We start from the raw sequence: 16,668 nt of genomic DNA, 5'->3' as shown, positions 1-16,668 counted from the left end.
TAGCATACAACTTCTCCTTCCGTAACGTCTTTAACACACCCCTCAAATAATGTTCATGTTCCTTCATACTCTTCGAATAGACAAGTATGTCGTCAATGAACATAATTACCGACTTGTCTAACATAGGTTGGCACACTCGGTTCATAAGATCCATGAATGCCGCCGGTGCATTCGTAAGACCAAAAGGAATTACCACAAACTCAAAATGCCCATAACGCGTTCGAAAAGCCATTTTCTCGATATCTTCCTCACGGACCCGCATTTGGTGATAGCCGGACGGTAGGTCGATTTTGGAGAAATACGTTGCACCTTGGAGTTGGTCAAACAAATCGTCAATCCTAGGCAAAGGATAACGATTCTTGATCGTCACCTTGTTCAACTCCCGATAATCGATGTACATCCGCATGCTACCATCCTTCTTCTTTACGAATAAAACCGGAGCGCCCCATGGCGAAGCACTCGGTCGAATAAAACCCTTCTCAAGCAACTCTTGGGTTTGATTTAACAACTCTTGCATTTCCGTCGGCGCTAAACGATAAGGAGTTTTAGCAATGGGAGTAGCTCCCGGAACCAACTCAATGCGAAATTCAACTTGTCTTTCCACCGGAACACCCGGTAGCTCATCCGGAAAAACGTCTTCAAACTCATTTACCACCGGAATTTCACGAATGGGTGGTGGCTCATCATGAGTATCAACAACATGGGCAAGAAAAGCCATGCCACCACTAACAAGGAAACGACGTGCCCGTGCAAAAGTGCATATCGGCACAAGTCTTCTCCGTTTATCACCGTGAATAATTAACTCTCCCCCACTTGGGGTCTTCACACGAATAAATTTTTCATGGCATGCAATATCGGCTCTATTATGATCGAGCCAATCCATACCAACAGTGATATCAAAATCACCCAAAGTCATCGGGATGAGATCAATTTTAAAGTTTTCGGCACCAAACACAACATCACAATTTTTACACACATCAACCACTAGCACCGTTTTGCCATCCACTATTTCAACTTCTACCGGACGACTTAACTTAACTAGCAGTTTATTTAACTTAGGCACGAATCTTGGAGAAACAAACGATAAATTGGCACCACTATCAAATAGGATTCGTGCCGGATTAGAGTTAATCATGAAAGTACCTGAAATGACTTCGTTGGATTGCTTGGCCTCCTCATTCGTCATCAAATAGTTGCGACCCCTAGCCGTGCCCGCCGCTTTCTCTAACCGTTTAACATGATCGGTGTTCAAGTCGGGGCACTCCGACTTTCGGTGTCCTTCTTTCTTGCAATTAAAACAAGTGAGCTTTTTTGTTGAAGGAGGCTATGTACAATCCCGAGCCAAATCACCTCGTACCCCACAATTGTAACAAGTAGGGATAAAGTTCCCGAAACCTCCCTTCTTCACACTATTTACACTTTCGAAACCCTTCTTGTTCTTGTTCTTCTTGTTGGAAAAGTTAGAATGACTAGAACCTTCAAAATTTCTTTTAGAAAAAGTGAAATCGCTTTTTCTTGGAACCTCCGGCTCAAAACCCCAAGCCAATTCAAATAACTCTTCAAAAGACTTAGCCGCTCCTCGACTAATCTTACCCTTATACTCATCATTTATGGTACGGTAGAAATCTTTCATTAGCTTGTGATCGTCACCAACATATTCCGGACAAAAACGAGTCTTTGCCAAGAAGGTAGACTTGAGAGTAACCAAGTCCATTGAACCTTGTTGCAAATTATGCAACTCGTCCCGGATTCTATCAAGATCGAAAGAAGTTCAGTATTCTTGGAAAAATTCCTTCTTAAACTCCTCCCATGTCAAGCTCATGCATTGCTCTTCACCATATAATTTGATTTTATCGTCCCACCACAACTTGCCTTCTTCGTGCAACATGCTAGACCCATACCTCGTCTTCTTCTCGGGAGGACATTTCGTGGTACGGAAAGCTTCCTCGATATCAGAAATCCAACAAGTGCTTTTCAATGGATCCCTCACCCTATTAAACATCGGAGGTTGAGTATCCTTGAAATTTTTGTAGTGGAAGTCCCGCCTTCCACCCCCGCCATTACCTTCACCCCCTTCGCCTCGAGGATAAATGTTTCTAGCTTCCAAAGCCTCCTCTATTGCGGCTTTCATTATTTCGTTTATCATTTCGGTCACTTGTCCATCAACCGACTCTTGGAAAACCTTTCGAACATCGTCAAGAAAATACTTTTTTATCCTTTTAAAGATGGCCTCAACCTTGGTCGTGAGTTCAACGTCCTCACTTGTACTTCCGTCATTGGTGTCGTGTCCATTTCTCATCTTCATTCTATAAAACGAAGTAAATTAAGCAACGAAACGAAAGGACTTAACACATACGTATATACATATACACCACACTACCCCATCTTGCTCAACAATCATCGTACATCACTTGTTTAACACGATTTGAACCTGTAACAATGGTAGCTAATCATTGTTACGCGATCACGTCGCATTAATTCGCTAGTACAATGTCTATCTCGCTTGATGATTGCTAAAACAACACAAAACAATTAGTGCAAGGTTAATTCACATAAACCTAAGCACTATTCAACTCCCGGTCCGACCCGTCTCCTACAAGTCCCGCATAAAGCGCATACACAAATAAGTCTAAGTCTAGGCACCTATCTCAAGTCGCCTAAATCCCTTAGACCATGCTCTGATACCACTTGTAACGATCCAAACCAATAACCAACCAAATACACGAAACAAAATACTTTTTTTTATAACAGTGGAGTGCGCCACGCGCACCACCTCAGGGTGCGCGGCGCGCACAGGTCAGTTTTCAGTTCTGTCCGGTTTTGCAATTTTTCAAATAAAGATCGCCCACTTCCCGACATATTTAGACGAAATGCTTTTCACAACATGTCATAATAGTTAAAATTCACACGATTCAATAATAAAATGAGTTTTACACAACGGGGTCCACATCGGCCGTTTTACGAGTTTCATACAAAACACGAGTTTCGACCACATTAGTTTAAATTCTAAACGACACTAAGAGCATGGTGTTTGGGGTTAAACTACCCAAATCGCGGTCAAACTACAAAAGCTATCACATCCAAAAGCGTCCCCTATCAAACAAGCGGGAATCTCTAATCCAACCTTTATAATGTATAACGCTAAATCCTCGATAACATAAGCTAGTATAACAATATCATATAACGCCACAATACAATATGTTACAACACAATACATAAACATTAATGTTCACAACATCCAATAGTATTCGAATCCCAAGGCTAGCACAACGAATGTTATCGTCAACGTCGAGCTTAATTCCCATTCGTCCCAATAAATGTGGTATCGTCAACATCGAACTTAAACCCACATATGAGGTATCATCAACATCGAACTTAAACCCTCATCGAATTTCACTACAATAGCGGTATGGCTTCATCAACATCGAACTTTAAATCCATACATGAGGTATCGTCAACATCGAACTTAAACCCTCATCAAAACGAACCAACAATACACTCTAGGATATGGTATCGTCAACATCGAACTTTAACCCATACCCCACAAGTAAATAAATCATATACATATATATATAATTATTCCACTCACCTCAACGATTTGGTGATGATTTTATACTTTCGAATGCTTCAAAGCCGAGTACCTAATACAATAAGTACTCAATCAACAAACAAACTTGTTGGGCTAAACACCAACAATTCACTCAAGTGCATTTAATGACTTAAATGCATTAAATGCCCCATTTTCACCAAAACCGCCCCTTAAGGGTCAAGACCATCGTCAATCACTTAAAAGCTAGTGATTAAGGTCTATCAACACTAACTATAACACAATTAGGGTAATTCATACCCATAATCCCAAACTAGGTCAATCATTAACCCATTTGACTCATTTAAAGTCAACACACCCATTTCGGGTCATCCACTAACCCACTAACACCCATTTACCAATTAGCTAGGTGTGCTAGTAATTAACTAACCAATTAGGACTCATAATCATCAATTAACACTTTGAAACCCTAGGTTAGTTACCATTGAGTCTTCATGACTCAATCTTACCCAAGAACACCCAAAATCAACAAATATGGATTTTATGTTCTTCATTTACCCAAACCCTAACCTTACACAAAATCAAAGTAAGGAAAATAAGATTAGAGCTTACCACTACAACCACAACGTAGCTAGTGAGTAGATGAACGACTTTAATACCCGCACTTTGGCCCGAGAACAACTTCTTCCTCTTGGATTTAAGCTTTCTCACACAAGAAATCACATACTCTCTCTCTCTATAATTAAAGTGAAGAAGATAAGGTTGTTGAAAATGAAGTGAATGATACCCCAAGATCTGACCTACTGGCCTCCAACTCGTCCACAAGTGAAATTACCAAAATGTCCATTAAAATATCTGAATAAAACAAACAGAACCCGGCTACAGTGAGGAGTGCGCCAGGCGCACCCCTAAGTGTGCGCTGAGCGCACCCTGCCCAGTTCGCCCTCTGACCTCTGTTTTAATATACAAGGTCACCCACACTTCATGTACCCTATTTACTCTGCTGTACAATGAGGATTAGAGTCTTACAAGTTTATAGTCATAAATAAAGGTTACAAGTCATTTTTGTAAAGGTAGTCATTTCAGTCGAAAGAACGACGTCTAGATGACCATTTTGGAAAACATACTTCCACTTTGAGTTTAACCATGATTTTTGGATATAGTTTCATGTTCATAAGAAAAATCATTTTCCCAGAAGAACAACTTTTAAATCAAAGTTTATCATAGTTTTTAATTAACTAACCCAAAACAGCCCGCGGTGTTACTACGACGGCATATATCCGGTTTTACAGTGTTTTTCGTGTTTTCAGGTTTTAAATAATTAAGTTAGCATATCATATAGATATAGAACATGTGTTTAGTTGATTTTAAAAGACAAGTTAGAATTATTAACTTTTGTTTGTGAACAAGTGTAGAATTAACTAAACTATGTTCTAGTGATTACAAGTTTAAACCTTCGAATAAGGTAGTTTTATATATATGAATCGAATGATGTTATTTACATCATTACTACCTCAAGTTTTGTGGTTAAACCTACTGGAAATGTGAAAAAATAACTTGAGCTTCAAAGGATCTTTGATGGCTTGGAAGTTCTTGAAATAGAATCATGACACAAAAACAAGTTCAAGTAAGATTATTACTCGAATTAAGATAGTTATAGTTATAGAAATTGAATCAAAGCCTGAATATGAATATTACCTTGATTTAGAAAGATAAACTACTGTAAATAACAAAGGTTTCTTGATCTTAGATGATTGCTTGGAATGGATTAGGAAACTTGGAAGTAAACTTGTAAATTTGGAAGTGTTCTTGAGTAATTATTTTGTGATGATTATAGGTAATAACCAAAGCTTGTATTTGATGATTTTTGCTGGAAAAATAGTAACTTAGATGTTCATGGAAGAGTGTGTGTGTTTTGAGAGAGAATTGTGAAGAAAATTGGAAGTGAAATGGAGTAGGTGGTGAGTGGTGAAGGTGAGTGGGGTTAAAAGGAGTTATTGTTTTTGTTTCCTTGCTCATAAGTCATGCTAGTTGTCTAATTGTTGGTTCCACATGTTTGTTGACTATCTAGAGATGCTTAGAGCTAAATTATTATGTGTATATACCAATAGTATATACGTTTAGGAGCTGGGTATTGTACGAGTACGAATACGGTTGCATACGAGTAGAATTGTTGATGAAAATGAATGAGAATGCAATTGTAAGAATTTTTATTAAGTAGAAGTACTTTGATATGTGTCTTGAAGTCTTTCAAAAGTGTACTAATACATCTAAATACACTACATGTATATACATTTTAACTGAGTCGTTAAGTCATCGTTAGTCGTTACATGTAAGTGTTGTTTTGAAACCTTTAAGTTAACGATCTCATTTAATGTTGTTAACCCATTGTTTATTATATCTAATGAGATGTTAAATTATTTCATTATCATGATATTATGATGTATGAATATATATTAATATGATATATATACATTAAAATGTAGTTACAACGATAATCGTTACATATATGCCTCGTTTCAAAATTCTTAAGTTAGTAGTCTTGTTTTACATATGTAGTTCATTGTTAACATACTTAATGATATATATAATTATCATTTTATCATGTTAAATATAGTGTAACAATATCTTAATATGATACATATGTATTTAGTAAGACGTTGTAATAACGATAATCGTTATATATATCGTTTCGAGTTTCTTAACTTAGTAGTCTCATTTTTATGTATATAACTCATTGTTAATATACTTATGGAGATACTTACTTATCATAATCTCATGTTAACTATATGTATATCCATATATATATCGTCATGTCATTTTTACAAGTTTTAACGTTCGTGAATCGCCGGTCAACTTGGCTGGTCAATTGTCTACATGAAACTCATTTCAAATAATCAAGTCTTAACAAGTTTGATTGCTTAACATGTTGGAAACACTTAATCATGTAAATATCAATTTCATTTAATATATATAAACATGGAAAAGTTCGGGTCACTACAATGTTCACGCAAATATTCTTCATCTTCCTGTCTTAGAGTGTAATCTGGAAATATTGTGTCAACAATTGTTTCAATGGGTGGTTTTTTGAATCTGACAATGTATTCATTGGGAATCGTTATCCATGTTGGTTCGTCCTCTCCATCTTTACGCCTTGCTTGAACTTTACCTTCTCCTACATCCAGCACCCATTTATTGAAGGCGTGTTTCCGGGTATCATGCTCACCAGCAGAATTGTATTCGTTGACGCGCATGATGCGGGAAAGTGTATGTAGTTGACAGTGTTGCCATAGATCCGATCTATTGATGCATGCATGAATAATGTCTTGTCGCTTGCCTTTTGGTATCACGGGCATGATTTTCCGGAAGTCTCCCTCTAATAAGATAGGCATACCCTCAAATAGTTTTGACCTGTTTGCATCGTCCTTAGCGTCCAAAATGTCGCGCAAGGTTTTGTCTAATGCCTCGAAAGCAAACCTTTGAGTCATCGGGGCTTCGTCCTAGATGATTAATCTGACTTCCTGAATAAGGGCTGCCAGGTGCGTTTTTGTTTTATACCACACGTACTGTTTTCCATCAATTCTAGAGGGATCACGAAGCGACTATGGGCTGTTCGGCCGCCTGTTAACAGAAGGGAAGTGATACCTGCATTTTTAGCGCTGTAAGTGCTTCAATTTGTAAATAGATTGAAAGAACTGATCTGGGTGCATTGTGGAGCATGATATAACGGAATCTAAGTACAAATTAACAAACCGAAAAAGAGAAAGACAAATATACCCGATGATACGACCGCAAGGACAATCATTCTTTCAGCCCGTAATTTTGCAAGGAGAGCGGTATATAGGAATGTTTTGCTAGTGCCACCTGGACCATATAAGAAGAAAAACCCTCCTTTCTTTTGTGTCACCGCTGCTATGACCTGTCGATAGCAGTTTACAAAAGGTCAATTCTTACTTTTAAAAAAAGAAAAGGTCATCGTTGTTGAGGAATGGCTCCCGACTCCCACCAGGAACATAAAAGGGAATAATGCCCCTTGTTCCTGCATTGTGGGGACCTTAACCTGTAGGTAAAATTATTTTAAAAAACTGTATTTAAAAATTTTAAGCAAAGGATGAGAACCTGTTGGTAGGAACTTGTAAAAAATTACATTTAATAATGTTAAACAAAGGATGACAGATACCTGGTGATAAATAGCAAGCTGTTCCGGGTTGAGAGAACTGAAGAGGGTTTCATGTAAAATATGCATGTCCTTTATGTTGTAATTTAATTCTTCTCAAGTCAGCCGATTATCCATTTGCGTAAGCATAGATGGGCCGGGTTGTTGGAGGTCAGGGTAATCTTCTAATGATTTTCCATTTTTATTTAATATGCCCTGTATTTCGACCAAGCAATAATTCTTAATCTGTGCGTCGGTGAGGATTAGATCAGGGAAGTTGAATATTTTTCTTTTCTTATGAAGAATGTCATTCGATAAAGTCTGCCAATTTGACTCCCATAGTTGTAACGGCTTAATCACGTTGTAAAACATTAGCATGGTGACGAATAATTCGCGAAGTTGGATGCCTGAAGCCCATAATGTTGCTTCTGAGATAGCATGTGACCATTCTCTGTCATCATTTACCAAACCATACGCAAAGTAAGCGTCCTTAAATGTTGGATGTAAGAAACCATCTACTGTACGTATTTCATCAAATGAACGGGGACCTTTTACTATGTTAAGCAGCATACGTAGATAATAACGTTCACCGAAGGCAGGGTTTGAGTACACTATACGGCCAATGCTGGTTCTAAGCTTTCTCGGGGTCCACATTTTGGCATCCTGATTCCATACGTAATGTTTAGGGAGTTTCGCATACGTAAGTGTTCGGGCAAACTCATCCTGTTTGTTAAGCTCAAACCACTGCGTGAACATTGTTTCTATAATACTCTCCCTTTTTAATAGGGCAGGGAGTTTTTGTGAATCACGTAGCGTAATCGATTGTTGATTCGGCAGGTGAAACGACAATTTTATGATCGATGGTTTTGAGTAGTGGATGTCGTACGAAAACAACCTCCAAACGGCCTCACATGGCGATAAATAATGACAATCCAAATAATTCTTTATCTTGTCAACCTCCAATATGTCTTCTCCTCGAGAATCGCTGCCGCTGGGTATTATGTTTTCTTGTATGACAATTGTTTCACGGTCCGGGCCCTTGTTCAAGTATTTGAATAAATATTTGATTGCCCGAGATCTATTACACCACTCCACATTTATATGTGCATTGTATTTTAAAAGTAGGTATCTGTTGTACGGGACCACAAAACTGTTATCTAGTGTGGTGTTGTTTTTTTAAATTTGATCCCGTTGTTTCGGCACCTGTAGTTAGCATACCCATCTTCGTCAATTGTGGTTTGTGCATAGTATGGTTTAGGGAAATGTTTAGAATAATTTTTGTCAATAATGCAAGGTGCATCCATGTATGTTCCACTGCAAGGACCATGTAACATGTATTCGGTTACAACCCTAAACCCCTCGGGATCGTTTATCTGTGATGGTATTTTTGCTGATATAAGGTCATCGATGTCAAATGGTACCCTGCATTTTTGAGAAGATGTTAACCATATTAACATATGTACATGAGGCAATACGCGTTTCTGAAATTCGATGATGTATATACCTGTTAAAATGGAGCCAAAAAATTAGGTTGCATATTAGGGAAACTGCCAAAAAGCCCTAAATATCAACTAAACAGTGTTTTATTAGTAGGGTCCATCAAATGCTGAATATGATCATGTATTAATTATATAAATTATATGACCCTTTGAATTTAAAATATGGTAATGCAGATGGATACCTTTAGGCCAAGGATACCGTATGTGCACTTTGTAAGCCGACTGTAACTACTTCGTTGTGTCTAAATATTCAACCCATATACATCCACCTAAGTATTAGCTGAAGCGTGGTAAAGTGCGACTTTCACATTTTACTTCCAATTTTTAATCATATGGAAATGCTTAAACATTAATGCAAATGCACAAAACAGTATCATAAAAGGCGGCCTAATAAAACGCAAACGTTCGTGTGCAGACATAATGGTATCCAGGGAAAAATATCTAATTAGCAAAGCCTACATTTTACGAAGATTGAATAAAAATAAATTTTGTTAAATTTACCTGCTTGGCATGTTCCGAATATTTGGTTCTTCATTATATCAGTCGTCAGGCCATCTAGTTTTTGCTTGAAAACCCTAGCTACAATTTCAGGGAGGTCTATTGAGCGCTGACCCTCAATATAGCAGAGCATAGTGTCAATTTCAGGCCATCTAGGGTTGGATGTGAAAGTGATGAATAAATCTGGATTGTCGTATTCCCGGCACAAAGCCATCGCGTCTTGATAGTTTTGCACCATATAACGGAGGCTACCTGTGTGGGATAACGTTAAAATTATGCACTTTCCAATAGAAGCAGCCGATGTATCACACCTGGTGACTGCATCATAGACATTATTGTATAGGTCAATGCGTAGCTCATTTTGGTGGTGCCGCAGCCACTTTAACCATTGTTCTTCTACAGCCGTATAAGCATCCACCAAGTACCGTTGGAATAATCGCCCACCCCTAAGGATAGTTGTGGCCTCACTTTCACGTTGTTGGATTCGATAACAATAGAATTCTCTCATGGTAACGTGTTCGCGGTTTGTTTGTCGCCTTCCACTATTATTGTGGGATGGTATTTCTTCATGATAGCCAGTTTCCCCATATGGAAACAGTAACGGGTACTACAATGCCATGTATAACTGGTACAGTTCCAAAATTCTCTGTGGTGTGCCCTTTTTTTTGGACAACGATATCTCGTGTTAAATTACAGTGACCAAAGTCACTGGTGATGAGTGCAGCCACTTCAGTGACAGTGGGTAAGTTATATTGCCGGGAGGTGGTTACCTTAGTGAGCAGACGGAGGCTGCACTCAGAGCCAGCATTATTAGCTGACCAATCAAGGGCCATACGAAATGCCTGGGCAACGGCGCTTGATTCATCAAGCATGCTAATGAGATTGTTTGTTAATGTCTCATCGAGTGACCCTCTTGAGTCCGCGCCCAGGAATGCAGACAATCGGTTTTTTGCCTCATTTTGGGTGTCGTAGAAATATAGTTGTGCATACCTTGGCTGAGCCCCTTCCTCTGGTAAAAGAGAGCCGATTTTATGGTATGTCTGACCACTAATTCTAAAAGTGTATGGACCTCGACCCTGGTTTATAGAATGATCTATCCTTGCCCTGAAAGATGTAAAAGAAAACATACTGTTATAAATCCGTATATGTTCTCTAAATTTGGCAGTTCCAGGTTCATTGTAGTCAAGTAGCATTTTCAGAAGCGGAAGGAGATCCTTCAATTTTGGGAGCAAAACCTTCCCATTCTGGCAACACATGGAGAATAGGGGGTTGGAAGTGTTTTTGGGGTTGTTGTTCCTCTCTTCATGCCACATCGTTGCGTTGCAGTTGCGACATTTGTGAACTGGAGGACCAAGATTATGATAAGAGACGGTTGAACCTGGTAAAGGAATAAAACATAATTTTAGATGGATAGAGTAAATATATAGTAAAACATGTATGTGTTTTGGAGATATATTTTAAGCTATAGATTGTAGCCAAACGGAAAATGATACATATATGGTATCTGCTTTTCAGTTAAGGTAAGTTAATCTGGCACCTGTATTATGAGGCTTCATTACCACTGCGTATAATATAAAGTGTTTGATAATTTAAACGGGGCCTAGTGGAATGGGTAGGCTAACATAATGACAGAAGCTTCCAATTGTGGCTAATCACTTATAATTAGGTTGTGACTGTACAGGGTTTAGTATTGTAAGCACATAAATATGACTATGGGGGTGAAACCGGTTTTGTGGTGAAAAAATAACGTGCGGAAGTAAATAGAACAGGTAAAGTAACCTGATGAATTTGATGCGATCTTTACAGCGATTTTCCCATGACGTGCCCTCCGTGTAGATGCTAAAGCTGACAAATTCAAATGAAAATGGTTATACATAGTTCATATTTTAAAAAGGCAGGCTTTTAAGTTGTGCAATTTATGGTGAACCTGAAGTCAACTCTGGTCAACAATGTTACTTTGAAACTTGATATGCACAGTTTATATTGCAAGTGATAGTCAATTATGGGCCACAATTTTCTAGATTTCTAACATTACCAAAGCCGGGAGACGAAGGTGCAAATTTACGATCTTAGATCAAAGTACAGTTTTCTTTTATCATAAGGTCTACGATTGTAAGTGAATAACTATGAGATTAAGATTAAGTTGTCTATTTCAATGTAATAGTGCTATGTATAAATAATTACAAAAGGGAAAGTAACCTGATGAGTTTGATGGGATCTTTGTGACACATTGATGGGTGCTTAACATTGTACCGGATTTGATGGAGGGTGTATCATTTAATTTCATAACATAATATGTCTGGACTTTCCATTAGCTGTAGTTGCTGTTGATGTGTAAATTGATATAGGACCATTTAATAGGTCTACAAAGCCAACGTGTTCCAATGTACCTGCTAATTACAAATTTGTAAAGAGAACATGTGAAAAGGTAACTAAATATATGAAGTTAAAAGGGCCAAACAACATACCTTTGGAGATGCTGGCAGATGTTGATGAAATATCAGGTGGGAGCATGTTACAGGTAGGGTATGAATGTTGCAGGAGCATGAACTGTTGGTTATAACATGATGGGAACATGAAGGGATGCCACAATAAATGAAAGGAAAATCAAGGAATTTGTTTAGAAGGTCAAAAGTTGTGTGTATATATATATATATATATATATATATATATATATATATATATATATATATATATATATATGTCTGTATGTGTGTATGTATGCAGTGTATGACACCATCAGTAAATAAACACAAATATATATATATATATATATATATATATATAGATGTGCGTGTGTGTGTATGTATGCAGTGTATGACACCATCAGTAAATAAACACAAAACTATTATATTTTATTAACAAATGACCCATTCATGACCCACTTGGCTGAAAGAGCTTTTAAAAAAAACCCAAGAAAGTTGGATGGCCAGAACCTATGCACATGTGTAAAATGACAAATTGGGTTTAAAGTATATTTATACATATATGTGTCTGGTATGAGTGGATAGTCTGTACATGTATATTATATAGCTGTGTATCTGTGTACATATAAATATTCCTAGGGAAGTATGTATATACATGTATGGCTGCTTGCATTTGCAGTTGCAGAACAGTAGCCAGCCATTTAAAGAGGGTCTAGCGATAAGTATGAGACGGCTAAAGTATAAGTAACAAATGCAATAAGTCGCAGCGATACACGGCAAGAAGAGGTGGAAGAAACTGCTGATCCCATAAAAAAATTGAAAAAACTAACCTAAACATAAACCACCATTTTACAACCACTCTAGATATGTATGTGTATGTACAATTGCATAATAATATCCATCCATTCACACAGATATGTTGCATGGGAAAAGAAGGGACTTGTAATAGCTCTAATATAAATGAACATCATGGCAACGCAAGAGTAATTCGCAAAACCTGGCGTAATTTTATTAAAGGTGCAGCACAGGCACATGGAAAACAGAATGCAAACAAACCATGTTTGGAAAACTAATACGACAAAAGCAACAACTGAACAGGGTGAGTAATTTATTCATGAACAAAGCAAAACCTAATTTTCAGGCGACACACTCTCATTCAGATTCTTGTTCTCTTCTCCAATAGCACTTTCATCATCTGAGTCGCTTGTGACCACAAACCTAAACAGCAGGATAAATGGTGTATGTAAGAATTGACCCAGCTGTGAAACGGAATATGTATATATATATATATATACATATATGTGTATATATATATATACATATATGTATATATGTATATATACATAAATAAATACATACATATATAAGTTCATACATACATACATACATACATACATACATACATACATACATACATACATACTCTCATACACATACACACATACACACACACACACACACACACACATATATATATATATATATATATATACATACATGCGTGTGTGGTTGGGACATAGGGAGGCAGAAATAGATAATAAAGTTCCTAGTTTACTTTTGTCGACGGGGACGCTCTAAATGTTTGGCGGGTGTTGGGACCTCAATGGTTCGCTTCTGCCCTTTGGGAGTCGATGACGCGGGAGCAAGTGGGCCGGTTGATGGAGAGGACTTAGTAGGCATAGTTGGTTCTGAAGTAGGTGGCAAGGGGTGGTCCGTTGGAATAGGGTCTGGCGCATATACTTTTATACAGTTGAAAATCTCTTATGTGCCTTGATCATAGTAGGATGTTGCTTTCAACAGAACCACTCTTGTAGTGCCTAGCAAGTTAGCGAGTGCATTAGGCAGCACGGTGTTGCAGGTTTCCTGCACACAGTGAGACACGTAAGTCGGATTGTAACATACGACCAAAATTTCAAAAAAAGACGCCCGTACCGCATCGACCTTAGCTAACAAAGCCTTTGAAGTGGTTTGAGTTACAACCTCAGCAGTTTCATCAAAGAGTACCATGACCGTTATTGCTGTCTCATCTCTGACATCGCATATAACGCGGAACCTATGAAAATGGAGAGCGTGGAAAAATTAGTGGCAATAGAGTTTACTGTACAAAATAAAAACTACTTTTTCATAGGCATATATATGAGAGGGTTATGGGCCAAATACCTGGTGATTGGTTCGGGGATGTTATCATTACAGGATTCGCACCAATGTTGGCCAAACCTCCTACCAAGTCCCTTCCTTGCTTTGCAGACGCTGCAAGTGTTGTAGTACCAATAGTTTTTCATGCGGATGTTTTGAATCTCCACTGTGCACTTAAATACATCGACCGTCTAAATGGGGAAGCAAAATAATCGGACGCGAGTTAGTGAGGTACGCTACAATGGAGTATAAGATGGCCACTAATGGCAGGTAACACTTACAATGTTTTTTTTCCCTTTACGTGCCATATCCAGGAGTTCGTGAAGAGTGCCATCCTTTGGTGGGGGGAGTTGCCAACCCGGAGCAGAAGGCTCGACAGCTATGGGCAATTGAACCCCACGGCAAAAACAGGCCAGATGCATATGACAACCCATATTTGAATATGGAAAATATATGTAATACACCCAAGAACAACATGAAATATTGAAATAGTAATGTGTAGAAAACCTCATTCTTTCCTTGAAGTCGATAAGGGTAGGTATTTCAGCATTGTCGATAATCAGCGTCGCTGACGTGCTCGAGAGCGAGAGGACACCTGCCAATCAGGGTGTTTAAAATTAGTAAGATATAAGGCAGATAGCTAGTAGCCATAATTGGTGACCGGGACGCATACCGTTGAACTCCTTTTTCATCGACACGGAACTCAAGATGATGTAGTAATAGGCGGGGGCTGCATGTTGTCTTTTAAGGAAATAGTCACCCAAGTCACCCCATAGTGTCGTCCGAATCGTTTTACCCCTGGAGACCTAGAGAAGGTTATCACACGAATCAATTCCAAAAACACACGTATACATAAAAGATAAAGGCAAGTAGACAGTTGGATGAGATATTTCGCGCTCATTTCCCAGGTCAAACTCAAGGATCGCTCTGGCAGATACCCTTGGGGGGGGGGGGTTCTAGTGGCGTTCACAGCATACCCGACAACGTCTAACCAAATAATGATACATTAGTTATTAAGGTGAAAGTAATTAGGGGATGCAAATAAATAACAGAAACAATTGCAGGAAATCAGACCGAAAACAAATTTTCCCAAAGTAGGTTGCAAATCTTCGATTTGAATACAGTTGAAGGGATGTCGGATGAACGTGCTTGCATCCGCATTTGGCTGTTTCCTCAACAATGTGGACCCATTGAGCTCAATCATCGGGGTATTGTCCTTGAAAATATGATAGTCATCTCTATTCGTTATCACATCAAAGTTGTTTAGCAAGTAAACAAAGCCGTCCTTAAGCCGTGGGATGAAGTGGTGTGCCACATTACTTTTAGCAGTTAATTGTATCATATTCCCCTTAGTTATATGTTTAACCAACATCATACACATAAGAAAGAATAAGGCAATTAATACAATCGAAAAATCAGCCAAATCAAAACAATTCAAGCAATATTTGGCTAGTTATCCTAATTTTCAATTAAAGAAAAATGAGTTTATAATTCTATACCTGCTCATCTGAAGCTATGAACTCGGTCCCCAAATACTTGCCATAAATTGTATGTGTATCCCAACTTCTGCATATCATAACCTGGACCTGGGATTGCTTCCCTAATTCAAGTTCATTCAGAAACACATATGTTTTTGTTTCAACAGCAGATGTGGATGGTGCCTTGTTCTGAGCCATTGTAATAAAATCTGATTTTTTGGTTGATAGACATAACAATAACACAAGACAATTGAATTTATAACCATCAACGCATGCACCCTATACGGAATCCGAACCATTCCTCCAATTGGGTGATTGAATTGAAATGTAAGTTACAAAATCGAAAACTTTCCTTGCAGTCTGGAATGTGAAGGTAAAGGAAATCAATTGAATTTCATGAATAACAATTTTACATGCAGTATACAGTGAACAATTAAAGATCTAGTAATTGGGTAAATTGAAAAGTTTTAGCAACCGCCAGTTACCTACATCGACAAACAGAGGGGGAAGGGAAGAGAGTGAGAGTAACGTGCGGGATGAGACGATATGAATTAGGGTTGTGGTGGGTTGCGAGAACAGGAAAGGGAAGGGACATCGACGATTGAATTAAGGAGGGTAGGCAGTTAGAATAAAAAACATATATACGGATCATATACGGATAAAGTAACTGGACCCCACTCCATATGCATGTACGTTAGTGTTAATGAATCTCGTGGGGGTGGTTTTTTTTGTGTTTTTTTATTATTAAATATAAAAGAATTAATTAATTAAAAAAAAGATTTTTTTACTTTTGAATGTGAATTTACAATTTATATTTGCCTCATTTATGAAGATGAGAGTCGGTTTTTAAATTATATAGATTATATAATAATAATGATAATGATAATAATTTATACTCTATACTTATTATACGTTATATTAAAAGAAA

The 16,668-nt window shown here is 37.9% G+C and overlaps 2 protein-coding genes across 2 annotated transcripts; both read right to left on the bottom strand.

Moving 5' to 3' along the window:
- Window positions 1-7,820: 7,820 nt before the first annotated feature.
- Window positions 7,821-10,208, bottom strand: LOC139849481 (uncharacterized). Its single transcript, XM_071839137.1, has 4 exons — window positions 9,704-10,208; window positions 9,208-9,250; window positions 8,922-9,125; window positions 7,821-8,781 (listed from the first exon to the last, which is right to left on the bottom strand). The coding sequence occupies exons 1-4, from the start codon at window positions 10,206-10,208 to the stop codon at window positions 7,821-7,823; spliced, it is 1,713 nt and encodes a 570-aa protein (XP_071695238.1).
- A 3,679-nt stretch (window positions 10,209-13,887) lies between these two features.
- Window positions 13,888-15,938, bottom strand: LOC139849480 (uncharacterized). The gene is made up of 6 exons (XM_071839136.1): window positions 15,762-15,938; window positions 15,337-15,610; window positions 14,544-14,857; window positions 14,287-14,435; window positions 14,059-14,179; window positions 13,888-13,989 (listed from the first exon to the last, which is right to left on the bottom strand). Exons 1-6 carry the CDS (start codon window positions 15,936-15,938, stop codon window positions 13,888-13,890), a joined length of 1,137 nt encoding a protein of 378 aa, XP_071695237.1.
- Between the last annotated feature and the right edge of the window lie 730 nt (window positions 15,939-16,668).

Source organism: Rutidosis leptorrhynchoides, chromosome 5 (assembly GCF_046630445.1).
Source record: "Rutidosis leptorrhynchoides isolate AG116_Rl617_1_P2 chromosome 5, CSIRO_AGI_Rlap_v1, whole genome shotgun sequence".
In the NCBI taxonomy this organism is placed as follows: Eukaryota; Viridiplantae; Streptophyta; class Magnoliopsida; order Asterales; family Asteraceae; genus Rutidosis; species Rutidosis leptorrhynchoides.
The sequence above is the reverse complement of the archived record's forward strand: the minus strand, read 5'-3'. Positions and strand labels throughout refer to the sequence as shown.

Bases quoted from the DNA above. Each gene is read 5' to 3' on its own strand.
- LOC139849481 (XM_071839137.1), bottom strand. From the start codon at position 10,208: ATGAGAGAATTCTATTGTTATCGAATCCAACAACGTGAAAGTGAGGCC. The intron at 9,126-9,207 runs GTATATACATCA...TCAAAAATGCAG, and splicing joins TTTTGGCTCCATTTTAACAG to GGTACCATTTGACATCGATG. The intron at 8,782-8,921 runs GTATGCTAACTA...GTGGTGTAATAG, and splicing joins ACCACAATTGACGAAGATGG to ATCTCGGGCAATCAAATATT.
- LOC139849480 (XM_071839136.1), bottom strand. From the start codon at position 15,938: ATGGCTCAGAACAAGGCACCATCCACATCTGCTGTTGAAACAAAAACA. The intron at 14,858-15,336 runs GTCTGATTTCCT...CCTGATTGGCAG, and splicing joins TTTGGGAAAATTTGTTTTCG to GTGTCCTCTCGCTCTCGAGC. The intron at 13,990-14,058 runs GTACGGGCGTCT...CACTGTGTGCAG, and splicing joins TGTTAGCTAAGGTCGATGCG to GAAACCTGCAACACCGTGCT.